The sequence below is a fragment of the Ornithorhynchus anatinus genome, chromosome 6 (assembly GCF_004115215.2).
Source record: "Ornithorhynchus anatinus isolate Pmale09 chromosome 6, mOrnAna1.pri.v4, whole genome shotgun sequence".
Classification (NCBI taxonomy): Eukaryota; Metazoa; Chordata; class Mammalia; order Monotremata; family Ornithorhynchidae; genus Ornithorhynchus; species Ornithorhynchus anatinus.
The window spans coordinates 20,780,263-20,801,380 of NC_041733.1; the positions used below are offsets into that span (position 1 = coordinate 20,780,263).

The following is a 21,118-nucleotide window of genomic DNA, read 5'->3' on the forward strand; positions in this document are numbered from 1 at the left end:
CTGTTGGGATCTGGAGGCAGACACACCGCATTCTCCGAGAGCGGCTGCCACCATGTGCACAACGAGCTGGGGGCTGCCGGAGCGGGCGGGGACGCCTCGACTCCGGCCCTGACGTGGAGGGGACCAGAAGGACCGGCCACCCGGGCCCACCGAGAGGCCACCCGGACCCTTCGGACCTGCTTTCAGTGGACGGAAACCGCCTTCGCCGAGCCGGCCCTTAAACTGGCCGTTGGAAAGGAGAAAAAAAAAACAACCCAAACCCCAAAACAACAACCCCCAAACAAAAGGGAATCCGTGGTTGGAGTTGTGCAACTTTTGGTAGGAAGCAACCTCTGCAAAGCCCGGCGAGGGAGGAGGCCGAAGCCGGGGCAGGGGGGAGCCTGGGACCGGTGGTCGGCTCCCTCCCGTCCTTCCTCCTCCTCCTCTGCCCCAGCCCCGCCGGGCTTGGGTTTGCCCGGGCCTCGGGGAGCGGGCCGCACCGCGCAGCACCGCACCGGCCCGATGGCCCCGGAGCCGATGCCCATCGCATGGAGCTTGTAGCCGGCCGCCCGGGGCTCCCGGGCTGGACACCGGAGAGACCTGGCCAGCGGAAAGGCGCCGGGCCTGCCGGGGCTTAGCCGCCCCGTGCCCCCCGTGCCCACCGGCGGGAACATGCAGAGGAGCCCCCTGCACGCCGCCGCCCCCGACCGATCCTACTCCCGCCAGTGCAAAGCCATGAGGTTCTCCTACCACATAGACGGGGTGCTGCCCCCTTCGCCGATGCACCGGCCCGGTAAGTGCCACCCCCTCCGGGCCCGTCCCCCCCCCGGCCGGAGCCCACCTGATGCCAACCTCGCCCCTGCCCCGGCTCGCCCCGAATCTGGGAAGCGGCGGCCCGCAGGAAAGACTGGCACTCGTGCATTCGTTCAGTCGTATTTAGTGAGCGCTTACTATGTGCGGAGCACTGGACTGAGCGCTTGGGATGGACAGTTCGGCAACAGAGATGACCCCTGCCCAATGACGGGCTGACAGTCTACACGGGGGCACGAAGCCGTAAGAGCTGAAAAGATAGTGACGTCTCCCCCACCGTCCCCAAGCCAGGCATAAATGTCTCTATATAAAAATAACAATGATCGGGCAATCCGTCCCCATTGTGCCGGGGCGATGAGCCCTGCCCTGCCTGAGGAAGGGTAATGAAAAGCCAGATGCCGATCAGGTATTTTGTCCGTCCGGGCTCTAACGTAGAAAGTGGTACTGTTTTAAGTTTTCATTTTCAAAAGCGTGGGCCACAGCCCCCACCAGCAGGGAGCCAAAAACAGCTCTTTGGATCCATATTGGCCGCATCTCAAGGACTGCAGGCTTTGGCATGCCTTTGGGTCTGTGTGTAGATTTTTTTTCCCCCCCTTTTGTCCTCCTTTGTTTTAAAATGCTCCTCCATCTTGTGACAGAGATTTGCAGAAACAGGAACGCGGTCCTGCTTCTATTGGACTTTTGCGGGGTGGAGTTGTGGCAAAAACGACCTCCTCCTCCCGCTCCCTCAACGGGGCCTTTACCTGTTAGTGAACCTCCCCAGTAAACACTGGCAGCGATCTCCAAACCGTCTCACCTTTCTGCCCAACTCGTAGCCACCCTGAGCTCTAGGAAGGCAATCAAAACCCATCTTATCTCTTGCTAGAGGAAATGAAGATTCAGATCTGGAGAAGGATATGTTGGGAGCCCAAAGGAAGCTGACTGAATACGTGTGTACACACCAAACTTGCCCAGGGCTTACAGTTTCTGTTCTCTGGGGTGTGTGCCGGCTCCTTTGTGGTTGCGTTGCTCTTTGGAAATATTCCCTACCGTGTATTGTGTTACCTGTAGAAGTTTTGCAGTTGGCTTGGCGATCGTGGGCTGGTGCCGGCGATCCAGGGAACTGAACTTGGTCCGTGACTTGTTCCCGTAACCATTTTGAAGTCCAAATTCCCGTCGGCCCCTCCGAAAAGGAAGAGTCTCATTGTGTCCGTTGGAGATCCGAATGTGTTCGGTCTCGTTGACCGATACCTGAATCAGTAACCCGGTTCAAGTACCTGCTGGTTCTCTTGAGTTTGCGAAGTCGGTGGGTTACCGTGAGATTCTTGGGTTACCGATGCCCAGGAAGAACAGCCTGGATCGGCAGTGTGGCAGGCTTTTCGAAATGGTATATAGTAATACTAATAATAATGGTATTTGTTAAGCGCTTACTATGTCAAATGCTCTATTAAGCACTGGGGTAGATGAAAGATAATCAGGTCCCATGTGGGGCTTACAGTCTTAAGTAGGAGGGAGAACAGACATTGAATCCCTGTTTTGAAGATGAGGGAACTGAGGCTCAGAGAGGTTAAGAGACTTGCCCAAGGTCACACAGCAGGGAGGTGGTGGAGCTGGGATTAGGACCCAGGTCCTCTGACTCCCAAGTCCATGTTCTCTCCACTAGGCCGTGCTGCTTCTCTGGTACTACGTAGTCAAGGGATTCATTGTCATCTAAGTAATTCTGTGATGTGTCCCCACCAGCATCTATTTCAGCTCCCTCCGGAACATCCCGACTGCAAAGTAATGTCGGCCTAGGTACCTGTGGCACCCGAGGATGTTTTCGAGAATGACGGAGAGGCTTCCCGAGTCTTTTCCTTGGTGCCGCCATCGATCGGGAGCCAGGGCTGCTTATCTGAATTAATGTTTATGGAGTCTTCTGAGTACCCCCAGCTTCTGTTAAGACCCATATTTTCGTTTCACAATTTGGATGGATGATGGGTGACTTAGGGAACGGTCTTCCCACAACATGAGTCTGCCTTGAATATACCATGCCTCGCGTTGGCATAAGTAGATTCAGTGTAGAAAGAAACGGTTGTACACAGTGCATGTGGCATTGGTTAAGTAAGGCATGATGCCTCTACACTTCACTGCCTCTGCCTCAGCCTTACTTTTCTGAACTGGAAAGTACATTGTGTTTTGGGTTTTTGCCACTTTTAAGTATTTACAGTACAATTGCAGTGAGTAGCAAGGGCGTAAAGCATTCTACTAGTAGTCGACGTAACAATACTACAGGAATTTGTATCAAAAAATAGTCGTGATCTTGTCTGAGAATAACCTTCCAACATTACCTAACCCATGAATTCCCACTGTTACCATGATTTCTATAATTCCATTTACCACCCCCATGATGTGGAACTCATTCATTCATTCAGTGGTATTTATTGAGTGCTTACTGTGTTCAGAGCACTGTTCTAAGCGCTTGAAAAGTACAATTCGGCAACAGAGACGACGGGCTCACAGTCTGAAATGAGTATAGTGCTTCACTTTGAATGGAGTGCTGAATAAATGTTATTAATTTTTTTTGTCCGTTGGGTGAGGCTGAATAAGGTGTTTTAACCTCTCTTTTGGTAACTATTTTTAATATTATTTTAAGCACTTCGTATGTGCCAGACACTTGTTCTAAGCGCTGGGATAGATATAAGGTAACCAGGTTGGACACAGTCCCGGTCCCTCATGGGGCTCACAGTCTTAATCCCCATTTTACAGCTGAGGTAACTGAGGCACAGCGAAATTAAGTGACTTGCCCAGCGTCACACGGTAGGCAAGTGGCAGAGCCCCGAATTAGAACCCAGGACCTGCGACTTAGGGGCCTGTTCTCTTTCCAATAGGCCAACCTTATGTGGTCTATACACCCACAGCCAAGATGACTAATTAATCACACTTTCTAGGGTGCTGTAGGTGCTGTTAAAATTTTTAGGGCACTTTGCTCTTCTGTATATCCTTGTTTTAAGGTTTTTTGGGTGTTGGATTGATTATAGGCACATGTGCACAAGAGCAAGGCACTGAAGGCCCAAGAGCTATAAAGAGAGGAATAGGACTCAATAATTTCTAACCTACCTTGTGAGTTTGACCAAAAATGTTAATATGTCAAGGAGATTCAAAGGTACTGTCCAATCACACCACAGTTGGTGACAGAATGAACTTCCAGGAGGAGTAACTGAAAAGAAAACTTGGTGGGGCAACAGTCGTCCAGTGTGGATACTTGGAAGCACATTGGGGTGATTAAGGGTGATTCAGAGTGATGTGGTTTGGTGTTTTTTTTGTGTGTGTATGTGTGCGTGTCTGTCTCTCTCTCTCCCCCCATACAGACTTCCAGCATTTTTTAAAATGCTGGGAATGCTGGGAATTTTTGAAAATGCCCCAGGACCTAGGGCAGAGCGGGGGACGACCAGTAATTTGATTTCCAGGGGAGGGAGAAAGATGATAGTTTTCCCCTTCACTTCTCATGCCATCAACTGCCTTTTTTCAAAAGGGCCTTAAGGGCCCTCTCTCTTCCTTTTAAGCTCTATTATGTACACCTCACCACTGTTTATTTGCTTACAAGTCAGTATGGAAAACATCTAATGTCATGCACACTGTTAGCTGGCTCCTTGAGCCCAGGGATCCAGTCTATTTATGTTATTCTACTCTCCCAAGTGTTTAGTGCAATGCTCAGCATACAGGAAGCACTCAATAAATTCCACTGATGATAAAGTGTTTGAGTTAGCACCTCTTTCTGCCTAGGCCCATCCAGAGGACATGGTATTAGTCTGGAATGTGATAGATATATATTCTTGACCTGCCTGAGTGCGGTTGTAGAAACCTATACTGCAGACTTTTACCATCATGGGTTGACTCCACTGGGGCTATATCTCCATACCCCCCCAATTTAGGACTTCTGCATCCTTCACGTACGTAGGTATTCCAACCCCCACCCTGTTCCCCCATAGCACTTATGGGGATATCTTATATACTCTGTTGCAGATAGGAGGAAGTAAATCTACCTTAGTGTCTGTCTTCCCAGCTAAATTGAAAGCTCCTTGAGGGCAGGGATCATGTCTACTAATTCTGTTATACTCTTCTTGGCACTATCTCACCACAAACCCCTCGCTCAAGTGCTGCCTGTAGCCTGGAATGCCCTCCCTCCTCAAATCCGACAGGCAGTTACTCTTCCCCCCGACCTTCAAAGTCTTATTGAAGGTACATCTTCTCCAGGTGGTCTTCCCTGACTAAGCCCTCCTTTCCTCTTCTCCCAGGCCTTTCTGCGACACTCTGACTTGCTCCTTTTATTCATCTCCCCCACCCTCCCGTCCCTGCCCCATAGCACTTATGTACATATCTGTAATGTCTGTCTCCCCCTCTGTATTGTAAGCTCATTGTGGGCAGGGAAAGTGTCGGTTTATTGTTATTTTGTACTCTCCCAAGCGTTTACTACAGTGCTCTGTACACAGTAAGCACTCAAAATATGATCGAATGAATGAATGAACTCCCCCCCCCCCACCCACCCCGCAGGAGATGCTCAGTAAATACTGTTCTTTAATTGGGTCCTCGTAGCAACTCAGAAGGCAGCGTTGGAGGGTCCAAGGGAGACAAGGAGAGGAGAGTGTGCGGTGGCTGGCAGGATGGCTAAAAGGAGAAGCCTTTAATGCATCCTTGACCATTGTGTGTGCACTTCACTTCAGGTTATGAACATGACTGGGGCAACTTTGCTGTCCTTAAAGCCTGGGATGCCTTGAAAGTTAGAGAAAGGAAAGGTTTGAAGATTATCTATTAGCACTTCCTACCTGCTCACTGCAGGATGCATCAGGGAAGGTGCAGGTTCGGCCATCTCCCAGACTTTGAGATTGGAAATGGATAGACGGGACCCTAACTAGGGAATTTCCCACTCGATATGTCGGGGAGCCCTATCCAGCGGCTTTTTAGGGTTCTTTGAACCTTTGAAGCCCTGATCAGAGGCTGGCCTGGCTGTGGCCCCGAGTGTCAGTAGGGTGAGCTCTGCAAGGGCCTGTCCTGTGGGGAAAGGGAACGCTGATGAAGTTCCTCCTCCCTCCTGCTGCGGCATTTACTGTCAACGCCAGCCCCTGCTCCGGCCGCCCTGGTTCTGGAGGGGTTGGATTTGCTGCCGTTGTCTGTGGTTTGGAGTCAGGATGTGGATTTGCTTTCATGTCGGGCAGCATTGGAGTCATGCAACGATCCAAAATTTAAACTGAGCGAGAAGGGGGAGGGCGTCGATGGGGGAAGGGAGGAGAGAGGTGGAGATTGCAAGTAGGAAAATCCAACTGCCTTCGCCCGCCGCACAGTGCTAAACAAGTTTGAACTGCATAGTGGTGCTGTGTTAAGCTGTTTTCACATCTGTCTGCAGGGCTTTGTGCTCCTCCTCCTTGGAGACTCTGTTTGGATGCGGCAGACGGAATTGTACGGCCAAGTCGAGATACATGATCCCTGAGGTTGCTCGTACCTTGTCCTACGTTGTGTTTAAGGCAGTGGTACTCAAACTTCCCCCTCGCCCCTCCTCCCCCTCCCCAGCGTAAGCCTGCCTGGGCACCCCGCCCAGCACCTTGAGTCTCTTACCCAACCATGCGTGTGTGTGCAGATTTGGGAGTGGGGACAGGGGGAGGCCCCAGGTGGAAGAAGATGGACTGGCTGGGTGGAGGAAAGGGGATGGCTAAGTAGAGCAATCTCCTCAGTTAAGGCAGCCTGAGGCTAAATGACTAGGGTCTCCACTAGCCTTGAAGCAAACAGTTTGAAAATCAGTCTCCTTGGCTCCCACCTCCTCCCTTCTCTCCAACTCAAAAGAAAAAAACGTACAGCCTTTGCACAATTTTCAGGGGACCATCATTGCTAGCATCCTCTTTCTCTCTTTCTCTCTCTCCTTGTTGCCCTTCTTGCTTTGGCTTTTCTTATTGGAGTAAGATTTGTTCTCTTGTAGATGGATATAGGTTGCAGCTTAGCTACTCTCATTGCTCATGCACATGATCTCTGTCCACACCTCCTCCCCATTCCGCCCTCTCCTGCCTTCCCTTCCCCACCCTATCCCTCCCTCCTTCATCATATCGATGGTATTCATTGTTTATTATGTGCAGAACATTGTACTAAGCACTTGGGAGAGTTTGACAGATGTGTTCCCCCTCAACCAGTTCCACCTCCCACTCCCAGAAGACTCCCAGTGCTGTTTTCTGGTTTTAAGAGGTAGGAGGGGCAATGAAAACGAGGGCTTCATGGTTCAACATCAACACCACCATCATTTCAGTAACATCACTATTGTTTTTCTTTCTTTGTGATTGCAGTGGTAGCATGAGGCTATAAGGGGCCGAGTGTTCAGGGATAAATTCAGGCAATAGCTTTTTTTAATTTGTATTCACATCTGCTACATCCTTGCATACTCCTATGTTCCTCTAACACCATTCTATTCTCTTTAACTCCATTGCATTTTTCTTGTCACTGACTCCATGCACACATTTTCTTCCTCGTGCCTGAAATTTGTTTCCACTTTCATGGAAAGGAGAAGCAGCGTAGCTCGGTGGAAAGAGCACGGGCTTGGGAGTCAGATGTTGTGGGTTCTAATCCCGACTCCACCACTTGTCAGCTGTGTGACCTTGGGCAAGTCACTTAACTTCTCTGTACCTCAGTGAAAAAGTACGTGAAAAAGTGAACGTAGATGCCAAAGGTAAACAAGAGTAAACAGTGAAAGAAAAATGTTAGTAAACAGCAAGGCACATGAGGGCCCAGGTGGCTGGCAGAGGTGTTATCAGGAAATGGGGGATTATTTACTTCCTCCTTGTTCCCCCTCTGAGAAGTCACTCTTGCAGACTGCTTTTCCCTTCCAATCAAGTGAGGCAGAAGAGCAGAGAGGCGGAGACTGGGACCACCATAAGCAGGACGTGGGAGACAGCTGTTACATTGTTTGAATGGTTGCTTGAAGGGGAAAGAGCCTCTCAGGCGAGTTGGTTGGGATGAGGTGTCTGGGACTGATCCTGGCCTGTGTCCTTGGGGAGAGAAGAAAAGGGGAGGGATTCTCCAGTCCGGTGGACGGTGGTGTCCGGGAGGTCTGTGAGACGCAGTGGTCGGCCACAGCCCTCGGTAAGCAGTACCCTGTCACCAGTCCCTCTTGTTAGGGCTGGAAAATTTTATCATCTGGCTCTGTGGAAAGACTAAAGCTTGGATGGTAACAGTTGGGGTGGGGGTATAGGTTAGAAATGAATTTTTCTCACCGCTCCATACATGTCACTCCTCTGGGCCCTTGAAATAAAACCGCTGTCTGGCCGGCAGCATTTTCCCATCGTCAGTCATTTCCCCCTCCCCATCCCGGGTTCCTTCTCCTCTTCCCCATCCCTCTTCCCCTGTTCATTTCCTCTTCCTCCCCCTCCTCCTCCCTGTCCTCCTTTTCTGCCCACTAGCTGTTAGCGGCTTCTGTGGGGCCGGGCGGTTTGCTCTGGGAGTGAGTGATCCCGACTCTCCCGGGCTGGGGGAAATGGAGGCAAGCCCAAGGCTGATGCTTTTTCCAGCCAGCAACGGAAGCAGGGCTGGCCTGGGAGGGCTGCTTCGTATTTTCCATCCCATTTCCCTGGGCCACGCGGGTGAGGGCTATCTTTAGAAAGGGGCTGAGTGAAGAATCTGGAACCAAAATCTACTGAGGCAGCAGCAGCAGCCACCGCTGCCGCCAGACTTGTAAGGATCTCATTTTGCTCTGGCTCACAGGGCCCTGGCTGTCTTAAGTTTTAATTAGTTTTAGAGGGGGCTGCTGGGCTCGGTAAAAGTAGTAATTGAGACCAGCATTGTGTTCCCCTGATGTGGCTATACCATCTTGGGATCGGGGGGAGGGGAACAAATAGCATTAAAAATTTAAAAAAAATTTAATTTTGGTATTTGTTAAGTGCTTACTATGTGCAAAGCACTGTTCTAAGCTCTGGGGGGATACAAGGCGATCGGGTTGTCCCATGTGGGACTCATGGTCTTAATCCCCATTTTACAGATGAGGTAACTGAGGCTCAGGGAAGTTAAGTAATTTGCCCAAAGTCACACAGCTGACAAGTGGCAGAGTCAGGTTTAGAACCCATGACCTCTGACTCCCAAGCCTGGGCTCTTTTCACTGAGCAACGTTGCTCACAGTGTGGCCTTGTGGAAAGAGCACCGGCCTGGGCGTCAGACCCTTAACTTGGCAAGTCACTTTACTTTTCTGTGCCTCATTTACCTCCTCTGTAAAATGGGGGTTAGCCCTATATGGGACATGGGCTGTGTTCAACCTGATTAGCTCTAATCTACCCCAGCACTTAGCTCCTGACACATAGTAAGCGCTTAACAAATACCACTGAAAGGAAAAGAAACAACTTGCAGGACCGATTCTTGAGGAAATGGGGGAAATGCCACTTCTCCTCTTGATGTGACTTATGGAATGAGGGTCTTTTGGAGTAGTGGGTTGAGGCTGAGCAAATGAAAGCATAAACTGAGTGGTGGGTTCTTTTCTTACAGAGAGTTTTGTTTCTCCGTGAGATAGGCTTCCCCGAGGAAGTTACGGCCTCTAAGAGAAACAAGCCCAGAGCTCCCTAGCGGGAGACCGCCCCGGATATGGGAAGAAGCGGAGAGATTTAAAGGTCTGCCAGGGCTTGGTTTGGTCTAGTTTCTGAAACGAAGTTAGACGTTTCTCCCCGATCGGCCATTCTCGCTAAGGAAATTGCTGTGGGTTCCTGCCCCTCCCTAACCCTCAGCCCCTTCATCATTAAGCCGACGCGGCATCTTTGATCAGAAGTGAGCGAGGACGAGTTACAGTCTTCAGCCGGATTCCCGAAGGCAGGGGGAAGTTGACTTGGGGTAATGGGACTGTTTGCAGTGATTTACTCAAGTCCCAGACAAGCGAGGAAGGAAAGCCAATTGATTTGTCGGTTGTTCTTGACTTGCAGTCTTTTTTTTAAAAAAAATAAAAGCTAATGAAGTGAGTTCAGCTGGGGTACTAAGAGGGCAACCCTTTATCCCCCAAACAGCTACACTGTAGACTTTCTTCCTCCCCTGTGTGCACATTAGCTCTCCAGGCAGTGCATTCTCTAATTCAGAGATGGGCACATCTAGGGGCAGAGGGCCGCTTCCGGGATTGATTGAAGTAGAACTGAGTTTTTCCTAAATTCTGGAGAATTCCAGAAAAGGTGAAAAGGAACAGAGCCATAAAGCAGGCCTGACACGGATGGTAAAAACTATACTTATCCCTTACCACTGCAATCCCTCTCCTCTGAACTTCCCGCAAACCAGATTATCGAGGGGGCATTCACTGTTGGGGGAAGGAGGTGGGCACCCATGGCAACAGGGCTACAGGTCCCTGCAGTTAACACACTTCCCCTTAACTTCTCTGTGTCTGTTTCCTCATCTGTAAAAGGAGATTCAGTGCTTTCTCACCCTACTACTTAGACTGTGTGCTTCACGTGAGGTGGGGACTGGGTCTGACCTGAGTGTCTTGTAAGTACCCCAGCTCTTAGTACAATGCTGGGCATATTGCACACATGTACCCTGATTATTAAAGAATATTATTGTAACTCATCTTACAGTCTCTCTTCTGGGCAGCTGCCTGCTCAACAGGGTTTGGGGACCATGCAGTGAAGGCTTAAGTTCTCCTTTCCTCCCTGTCTTCCTCCCAACTCTGCAGACTTGGCACTAAAAATATTGATCAATCGTATTTGTTGGGCATTTACTGTGTGCAGAACACTGTACTAAGAATTTTGGAGAGTACAATATAACAGATTCAATCCCTGCCCACAATGAGCTTACAATCTAGACAAGGAGACAGACGTTAATATAAATAAATTATGGATATCTGTGTAAGTGCTGTGGGACTGAGGGGGGGGGGGATGAATAAAGGGAACAAGTCAGGGTGATGCAGAAGAGAATGGAAGATAAGGAAAAGAGGGTTTAGTCAGAGAAGGCCTCTTGGAAGAGATGTGCCTCCAATAAGGCTTTGAAGACGGGGAGAATAATTGTCTGTCAGATATGAAGAAGGAGGGTGTTCCAGACCAGAGGCTGGATGTGGGTGAGAGGTCAGTGGCAAGATAGATGAGATCGAGGTACAGTAAGTAAATTGGCATTAGAGGAGTGAAGCATGTGGACCAGGCTGTAGTAGGAGACTAGTGAGGTGAGGTGAGGTAGGGGGCAAGGTGATTGAGTGCTTTAAAGCTGGTGGTAAAGAGTTTCTATTTGATGTGGAGATGGATGGGCAACCACTGGAGGTTCTTGAGGAGTGGGGAAACATGGACTGAATGTTTTTGTAGAAAAATGATCTGGGCAGCAGAGTAAAGTATGGACTAGAGTGGGGAGAGACAAGAGGCAGGGAGGTCAGCAATGAGGTGGAGGTCAGCAGGGAGTCTGATAGAGTAATTAAGGTGGGATAGGATAAGTTTTGGATTAACATGGTAGTTTGGATGGAGAGGAAAAGACAGATTTTAGCGATGTGGTGGTTGAACCAACAGGATTTAGTGATGGATTGAATATGTGGTTTGAATGAGAGAAAGGATTCAAGGGTAACACCAAGGTTATGGGCTTGTGAGGCAGAAAGGATGAAGCCAGAGAAAATAACACTGAGGAGAGATGATGCAGTCAGAGTTAGGCCACAGCACGGAAATACCTAGGCCTATGCTTAGAAAGGGGGGAGATGTGAGTGGTTATAGGAAGGGAAGGGGATAGCAAGGGAGAATTAGGAGAATTTAGGATTGTTCATTCATTCAATAGTATTTATTGAGCGCCTACTATGTGCAGAGCACTGTACTAAGCGCTTGGGATGAACAAGTCGGCAACAGATAGAGACAGTCCCTGCCGTTTGACGGGCTTACAGTCTAATCGGGGGAGACGGACAGACAAGAACAATGGCAATAAACAGCGTCAAGGGGAAGAACATCTCGTAAAAACAATGGCAACTAAATAGAATCGAGGCGATGTACAATTCATTAACAAAATAAATAGGGTAACGAAAATATATACAGTTGAGCGGATGGGTACAGTGCTGTGGGGATGGGAAGGGAGAGGTGGAGGAGCAGAGGGAAAAGGGGAAAATGAGGCTTTAGCTGCGGAGAGGTAAAGGGGGAATGGCAGAGGGAGTAGAGGGGGAAGAGGAGCTCAGTCTGGGAAGGCCTCTTGGAGGAGGTGATTTTTAAGTAAGGTTTTGAAGAGGGAAAGAGAATCAGTTTGGCGGAGGTGAGGAGGGAGGGCGTTCCAGGACCGCGGGAGGACGTGACCCAGGGGTCGACGGAGGCGAGAGGCGCGAGACCGAGGGACGGCGAGGAGGTGGGCGGCAGAGGAGCGGAGCGTGCGGGGTGGGCGGTAGAAAGAGAGAAGGGAGGAGAGGTAGGAAGGGGCAAGGTGATGGAGAGCCTTGAAGCCTAGAGTGAGGAGTTTTTGTTTGGAGCGGAGGTCGATAGGCAACCCCTGGAGTTGTTTAAGAAGGGGAGTGACATGCCCAGATCGTTTCTGCAGGAAGATGAGCCGGGCAGCGGAGTGAAGAATAGACCGGAGTGGGGCGAGAGAGGAGGAAGGGAGGTCAGAGAGAAGGCTGACACAGTAGTCTAGCCGGGATATAACGAGAGCCCGTAATAGTAAGGTAGCCGTTTGGGTGGAGAGGAAAGGGCGGATCTTGGCGATATTGTAGAGGTGAAACCGGCAGGTCTTGGTAACGGATAGGATGTGTGGGGTGAACGAGAGGGACGAGTCAAGGATGACACCGAGATTGCGGGCCTGCGGGACGGGAAGGATGGTCGTGCCATCCACGGTGATGGAGAAGTCTGGGAGCGGACCGGGCTTGGGAGGGAAGATGAGGAGCTCAGTCTTGCTCATGTTGAGTTTTAGGTGGCGGGCAGACATCCAGGTGGAGACGTCCCGGAGGCAGGAGGAGATGCGAGCCTGAAGGGAGGGGGAGAGGACAGGGGCGGAGATGTAGATCTGCGTGTCATCTGCGTAGAGATGGTAGTCAAAGCCGTGAGAGCGAATGAGTTCACCGAGGGAGTGAGTGTAAATGGAGATTGTGTAACTTGAAGAGAAGGGAGCCGAAAGGGCTTGATTCTGTTGGCTCGGGAGTGCAGCAGAGGAGTAGTGATGGAAACCTCTGAATTATCATCACTGCAGTTGCACCCTTGAAGTTTATGGAGGGGAGAGCTTAGAACACAAAACCTAGATTGACAGGAAACTGATAAACCAAACAAATGAAGCTCTGGTTAAGGTAACCAAACCTCTTTTTATCATCTTTGATGGATACTTGCCCGATTTTGTTTGCCCAATTTTGTTCATCTGAACTTCTTTCTCTTCTCCTTGACTCTCCAAACTAGCTGTGAGTCACATAACTAGTTATTTGAAAAACAGCTCTTTTATTATAGTGGAATGGCTCCTAAAAAAATAAGAGGGAGAGGGAAGCAAGGAACCCTCTAACAATTGTTACAAAACACTTTTCATCGTCAATGCCCTCTCCTCTCTTCGACTCAGCATGTCTCTTTTTATCTCTTTTGATCTCGTGGGTCCCATGTATGATGATAGGGTACCATGATATTTACCCAAGCCACCATCCAAGGGCCCAAAATCAGGCATTATTTTGGTTTAGATGTCTGGACAGGTTGTCGCTACCATCCTGAGAAGCAGGCCAATTGTCCCCTTTCCATTTTTAAATGGGGAAATGGAGGGTATGAATACGATTGAATGAGTGAAATGGGGTCTGGCCACCCTACTTTCCCAAATCCACACTTCTAGGCCAGTCCAGAGAATAAGAGCTTCTGCACCTCTGGGCTTTTTTTTTTTCTTTAAATGGTACTTGTTAAGCGCTTACTATATGCCAGGCACTGTTCTAAGCTCTGGGGTAGATACAAACTAATCAGGTTGGACACAGTCCATGTCCCACATAGGGTTCACAGTCGTAATCCCCATTTTACAGATGAGGTATCTGAGGCTCAGAGAAGTGAGGTGACTTACCCAAGGTCACACAGCAGACAAGTGGTGGAGCTGGCATTAGAACCCAGTTCTTTCTGACTCCCTGGCCAATGCTCTGTCCACTAGGCCATGCTGTTTTGTTAGTGCTTGGGAAGTACTGACATTTAAACTTACCCTGGGATGGCCAGGAACCTTGAACTAATAGAGTCTGTCTCCTCTCACTCATTCTCTGGGACATCCTGTGCTTGGTAGCTATTCTTTTTAAGATTAAGATCAGGGAAGAGGGGGAGGTTGCTGAGCTCCCCCAAATAAATTCCCTTGGTTTTCTTCCCACTTTTCAAACTGTTCCCTCCTAGATACTGTTGCTAGTCCCTGTTTCTCTTACCCTCTCGGGTTGGCTGCCTTCCAAGACATGTTCCGGTTCCTCTATCAATCAGCAACGCAATCATCAATCAGTGGCATTTGAGTGTGTACAGAACACTACTAAATGTTTGGGAGAATACAGGGTAACAGAGTTGATAGACCCATTCTAGTGTAGCCTAGTGAATAGAGCATGGGCTCGGGAGTCAGAAGGACCTGGGTCATAAACCACCTCCGCCACTTGTCTGCTGTGTGACCTCGGACGAGTCCCTTAACTTCTCTGGGCCTCAGTTCCCTCAGCTGTAAAATGTAAACTGTAAGACTGTGAGCCCCATGTGAGACAGGGACTGTGTTCAACCTGATTGGCTTGTATCTACCCCAGCGCTTAGAACAGTGCCTGACACATAGTAAGCGCTTACAAATTCCATCATTATTCGGGAGCTTACACAGTTACTTTACTCCTGTTGTGCAAAATTGTGAGAGTGCAGTCGAGTTAGTAGAACTGATCCCTGCCCTCAAAGAGCTTCCAGTGTGGTGGGGGAGATGAACATTTAAAAGAATTTACAGATGAGAGATTTTTATATAAATTAGTGCTAAAGTAGTGGGGTGTATCTGGTAAGAACTGAAGTGGAATTTAATGATTCTTCTCATGCCACACTTGCTCTCTCCTGGACCTCATCCCTTCTCATGACCTCAGCTACCATTTCTATTTGGGCGTCTCTCCCCAACCGGCCTCACCAATCCCAACCTTCTTCTTGCTTTATAATCTCACAATTTTTCCTGCATCGGGACCTTCCACATCGAAGACTCACCAACACCTTTAACTCAAAGTGACAGAGACTGAACTCATCTTTCTTCCTAAAACCTACTCCTCCCCTCTCTCCTATCACGATCAACATCTTTCATCCCTGCTCCTGAAGGGATGAACCTTGAGGTCATCTTTGACTCCACTCTGTCCCTTACCTCTCACATTGTTTGTCATTAAATTCTACTGAACCAGTGCTTCAGTTTCCTTTTGGGGCTCCCTACTTCCATCCTCTCTCCACGTCTGACAATTCTTCGCTCTCCTTCCCAGATCACTTTCAAAAAGCACTGCCCAGAATGCATTACCTCTCCCTCCATTAACTACCCATTACTCTCCACATCAAACAAACTTCTGACATTTGGAGTTCAGACTCTCCGTCAGCTGTTTCCTCCTTACTTGTCTGCTCTCTTCTCCTACTACACCCTAGCTTTCAGTCCTCCCAAGCCAAGCTCCTAACTGTACCTCACTACTGCCATTCCCGTCTGACTCATTTTGCATGCATTTCCCCCACTGCTTGGCACTCCCTCCTCAAATCTGCCCGAACATGTTTCTTCCCACCATCAAAGCCATCCTCAAAAGCCACCTCCTCCAGGAGGCTTTCACTGACTAATTCCCATGTCCCTAGTCACATCATCCCATCGGCCATTTTTAGCACTTTTTTGGATTGTGGTTTGTTTATTCATTTTTTGCTTACTTTGGTGATTACCAATTTGTTTATAAGCTCATTGTGGACAGGAAACATGTCTACCAACCTTGTTGTATTGTACTCTCCCAAGCAGTTGATACAACACTCTGCACCCAGTAAATGCTCAATACATACCACTGAGGACGATGATCTGCTGTTCCTCTTGCTCCCATTGTATTTGTACAGTCTGATCTACCTCTCTTCCCTATTAGATTATAAGCTCTTCAACCACAAGGACCATGTCTTTTGCCTTTATTGTAATCAATGAGTTGTATTTATTGAGCATTTATTATGTGCTGAGCACTGTACTAAGTGCTTGGGAGAGTACAATACAACAGAACTGTGTGCTCCCAAGCTCCCAGTATAGTGCTTTGCTCAGAGTAGGCTCAACAAATCCTGAAAACTGGTTGACTGTATTGCTCTTTCTTTTTCCCTCTATTGGGCTGCTGGGTGACTGGAAAATGATGAATGCTATCTGGTGTGAGAGATCCCAAGGCAGAGACTTTATTTTGGAGAAACCGTTGACCCTTCTCTAACCTTCCTGCTTTGCCTGGAAGAGCTTTAGGCTGTAAGTGCAGTGGGACTCTCAGTGTCTTTGCTCACATCCTCCCTCCAGCTTGGCGCTCCCACCCCCATCATTTCTGACAGACCACTACTCCCTCCATCTTCAAAGCCCTCTAAAATAATGTCTCCTCTACAACTAATACTAACTGTAGTATTTAAGTGCTTACTATATGCCAAGGACTGTACTAAGGTATGGGGTAGATACAAGATAATCAGGTCCCACTTGGGGTCCCCATTTTGCAGATGAGGAAACTGAGGCACAGAGAAGTTGTAACTGGCCCAAGGTAACTGGTGAAGCTGGGATTAGAACCTAGGGCCTCTGATTCCCAGGCCCGTGCTCTTACTTCTAGGCTTTCCCTGGCTAACCTCTCATTTTCTCATCTTTTTTGTCCTCCCTTCTGTGTTGCGTATCTACTTGGGTATGTACCCTTAAGCACTCTGATACTCATCCACCCACAGCACTGAAGTACATATACTTCTAATCTGCCACTTCCTTTATGGGTAATTTATTTTAATGCCTGTCTTCCCCCACTAGACTGTAATCTCCTTGAGGGCTGGGATAATGTCTGCCAGCTTGATCGTACTATAGTCATGGGTTCGAATCCCGGCTCTGCCACTTGTCAGTTGTGTGACTGTGGCCAGTCACTTAACTTCTCCGTGCTTCAGTTACCTCATCTGTAAAATGGGGATTAACTGTGAGCCTCACGTGGGACAACCTGATTACCCTGTATCTACCCCAGCGCTTAGTATAGTGCTCTGCACATAGTAAGCGCTTAAATACCAACATTATTATAGTCTCCCAAGAGTTTAGTACAGTGCTCTGCACACAGTACGCACTCAATAAATAATACTATTCCAACCCTGTCGCTGCAGAGCCGAGAAAGCCAACTTACTATTCACTGCTCTGGTTTGTAGTAGTGGTATTTGAGAAGTGCTTACTTTGTGCAGAGCACTGCACTGAGCGTTGGGAAAGAGTAGCCATTGGGAATGTATGTAGCTCTCCAGGGACCTGTCACTTGGTTGAGTTGTTCTGAAGGTATCAGATCGGCAGTCAATCAGTGGTAAGGTTAGTAGAATACAATATAAGTGAAGTTCTAGACATGTTCCTTGCCCATTAGGGGTTTTCAGTCTCGAGGAGGAAACAGACATTTAAGATAAATTATGGATACATACCTAAGTGCTGTGGGGCTGCAGGTGGGTTGAATAGGAGATGCTTAAAGGGTACAGATTCAAGCACGCTGGTGATGCAGAAGGGAGAGGGAGTAGAGGAAATGAGGGCTTAGCCAGGGAAGGCCTCTTGGAGGAGATGTGATTTTAGTAAGGCTTTGAAGGTGGGAAGCATGGTGGTTTATCATCTATGAAAGAGGAGGGAGTTCCAAGCCAGAGGAAGGATGCGGACAAGAGGTCAGTGGTGAGATTGAGGAGCAGTCAAGTACTTTGACATTTGAGGAGCGAAGTGCGTGGGCCGTGAGCAAGGTAAGCTGGGACGAGTTGACTTGATCCAGTGCTTTAAAGTCGATTGGTAAGGAGTTTTTCCTGGATGAGGGGGTGGATGGACAACCATTAGAGGTTTCTGAGGAGTGGGGAGACATGAACCGAACCTTTTTTTAGAAAAATGATCCAGGCAGCAGAGTGAAGTATGGACTGGAGGTGGGAAAGACAGGAGACAGAGAGGTGGGTCAGCAAGGAGACTGATGCAGTAATCAAGACAGGAAAGGATAAGTGCTTGGGTCAGCTTAGTCCTAGTTTGGGTGGAGAGGAAAGGGTGGATTTTAGTGATGTTGTGAAGGTAGGAACCAAGCGGATTTCGGGACGGATTGAATACGTGGGTCGAATGAGAGAGGTGAGTAGAGAATAATGCCGAGCAACTGGGTCAGGAATCCTTGCAATCAGCAGGAACTGTCTCTACTTCTGGAAGGACAGATGCAGAAGTCTCCTGCAAAGAAACCCTGGGCCTGAACTTCCTCTCCTTTGTTCATTCTTTTCCCTCTCCAGCCATGGACTTTGTCCGTTTCTCCTTAAGAAAAAGAAATGTAGTGCAGGAAACAAGGGAGCAGGCCAGGCTACACAGCAGTTCTTGGAAAGCTCCCCTCCTTGGGCTTAGCCAAATCCATCCTTATTTATCTAAATCACCTCCCTTTTCTTGTGAGGTCACTAGAAGTAATAACAATAATAACTGTGGTTTTTAAGTGCTTACTGTGGACCAAACATTGTACTAAGCACTGGGGTAAATAGTTACCAGATAATCAGATCAGTCACGGTCTGTGTCCCACATGGGGTTCGCAGTCTCCCTGCGTTCTCTCATAATTGTGCCTCTCCGTCCCCACTCTAGACTGTAAGGAATGAGCCTGTTTATCGTTATATTGTACTCTTCCAAGCGTTTAGTACAGTGTTCTGCACACAGCAAGCACTCAATAAATACAGTTGAATGAATGGATGAATGTAAGCTTGTTGCGGACAGGAAACATATCTATCAACTCTTTTATACTGTACTCTCCCAAGCACCAAGCTCAGTGATTTGTTCTCATTAAATTCTCGATAAATTCAAATCATTGATCATTTGCGTCATTCTAGTCATACCCTATTATTTCCTGTTTACATTTTATTCAGAGAGACTGATTATTCCGTTGAACTTTTTAGGATGTGGACTCTCAAAAGGAAACCCAAATCAAACATCTTTCCACTTGCAGCAGTCTTCCCACAGGATTACAGAAGCTCCTGAAGGTTGTTCGTAAAGGACCATAGTATCTGGAAACAGTTTTCAAACCATTATTTGACATAGTCCTTACTCTTAATACACCAAGTCCTACGGCAGGAGGAGAGACCTGGTATTAACCAAGTGCGGAAGAATGAATTCCTGTTCTCCCTCAGGGACTGTGTCCAACTTGATTAACTTGTATCTACCCTGGCGCTTAGAACAGGGCTTGACACATAGTAAGTGCTTAACAAAAATTAAGCTCTTCCTCTCCAGATTAGGTAGGCTTTTCCATCCAGTTCACCTTGTCACATGCTAATGAATAAACTCAGGAGTGCTCCGTCTTCATTCCTCCAACCTTCTCCATTGCAACAGGTGTGAAGTATGCGCAGTGAACATACCTGCTGGCTAACTCTGTTATACAGTACTCTTCCAAATGCTTGGTACAGTTTTTGCATATGATAAGCCCTCAAATACCTTTGATGATTTCTTATTGACTCTCTGTGCAGTGGTTTGCAGGCATTTTCAGGCCATCACTAGAGCAGTGCCCTTTTCTAGAAATAATTAGCCTGGGCATGCTGTCCAGTAAATCCTGGCAATTCTCATTTTTTCTACTCCTCAAATCCAATAATTCCATCCCCGGAGCTGGCAGGCTCATTGTACTTCTCGGCACAAATGTCTCTGTTCAGAGAGAGAGAGAGAGAGAGAATGAAAATATATGCAGTTTTGGGTTACCAAAATTCCACTACTAATACAAATTATACACCAGGATATTTAGAAGGGTCTTGTAAGGGATTATTCTGAATAATTAAAACTCAAGTATACTTTTCAAAGTCAGAGAACAAAGAATGCATTGTGAGAGCACAAACCCACCCTAATCTTTTGCCTCATAGGCTTTCTCATCATCTTCTTTCACCCATCTTCTAGTTGGAGTTACTTATTTAAGGATCTACTGTCCCTGATTTAAGGGAAACGATATATATCTACTTTCCAGGTGGTGTTTTCTGTACACTGGGCTTTTTGGACCCTTTGGCAGAATGGGAGGGTCTTAATCTTTTTGTTGACTGCTTCTGACCCAGTTACGGCTGACCATCCAGCCCCAGCAGCTGAGTTGGGTATGTCCCATCCTTGTGGGTCTTGGAGTTAAAAACAGTAAGTATTTCAGCTGATTTGAGATCTAGTGAGCAGTCAATTGTATTGAGTGCTAAGTTCCATGTCTGCACACAGTAAGTGCTCAATAAATATGATTGACTGCTTCCCCAAGGCACCCTGATGGCAGCGATTGCAGGAGCTGCTCTTTCATTCGTTCACTGCCTCGCCCGTCAACCTTATCTGCACCTCATTTGAACCGGCAACCTCCCACTAATTCAGTCAATCAGTGGTATTTATTGAGCGCTTATGTGTGCAGAGCACTGTAGTAAGTGCTCAGGGGAACACGGTACAATACAGAAGGTAGACATGATCCCACTTTTGCTCCCAGGCCTGCGGGCTGAGTTGTAAAGGGCAGAACCTGCAGGGTTCTGATCCCAGGGAAGCTATGACAGACTTACAGGAACCTCCAGTAACTATAGCTGAGGGTTTAAGAAGCGGTATTCAGGGAAAGAGCAATGAACTCCAGGCAATTCTGACAGTGAGCCAGCCTTTCCCACGTCCTGGCCTCTCTCCCTAGATAGTGTCTCTCCCAGTCTTTAGGTTCTGCTTCAGAGTAAGCAGGGAGACAGTACATGGGCTTTGTATGGGTGACCAGGAAGATCATGGAACAAAAAAGTGTGAGAATGACTACTCTAAAGCGGTGTCCAAGGCCTTTTGAGCAGGAAGATGTTTCACGCATCCATAGGTGAATTTCACAGCCCGTGGTGTGAAATATGAAAGATAATTAAACTGTGTGTTTTGAGACCACCACATGCAGTAGAGATTTGAGGTGAAATTGCAAAGAAAGAAGCATCCTCACTGCCCCAAGAAGCAGTGAAATGAGAGAGAAAAGGCAAGTATAATCGTTGAAAATTCACAGGAGACAAATTGCTCAGAGAAGTGTGTGGCATTATTGCTTGAGTGAGCAGGGGCAGGTTCTGGCCTGGGAAAACTTAGCAGAAGTGAGCTTTTAAGCATTTTGATGGAGGGCAGTGGGCATAGGTGATGAGGAGCGAGAAATCTGGATGGAGAGGTGACATACACAGGGACCCGGGGTGAAAAGATAATGTGTAAAGGATGGTCAGCAGGCTTTCCTGATGGGAACAGAGCCTCAGACAGGGTGAAGCAGAAAATGAAGGTTATTAAGCAAAGTAAAGTTAGCCAGATGGTGGACAGCCTTATAACCCACGGTTAGATGCTTTGATTT

General features: G+C 48.1%; 1 protein-coding gene across 1 annotated transcript in view; it reads left to right on the forward strand.

Moving 5' to 3' along the window:
• Positions 1 to 21,118, forward strand: part of FGD1 (FYVE, RhoGEF and PH domain containing 1) — a 104,963-nt gene continuing 83,845 nt past the window's right edge. Inside the window, exon 1 of the mRNA XM_029067889.2 lies at positions 1 to 772. Within this exon, the coding sequence (XP_028923722.1) occupies positions 652 to 772 (121 nt within the window). The 5' untranslated portion in view covers positions 1 to 651. The remainder of the gene's footprint in view (positions 773 to 21,118) is intronic.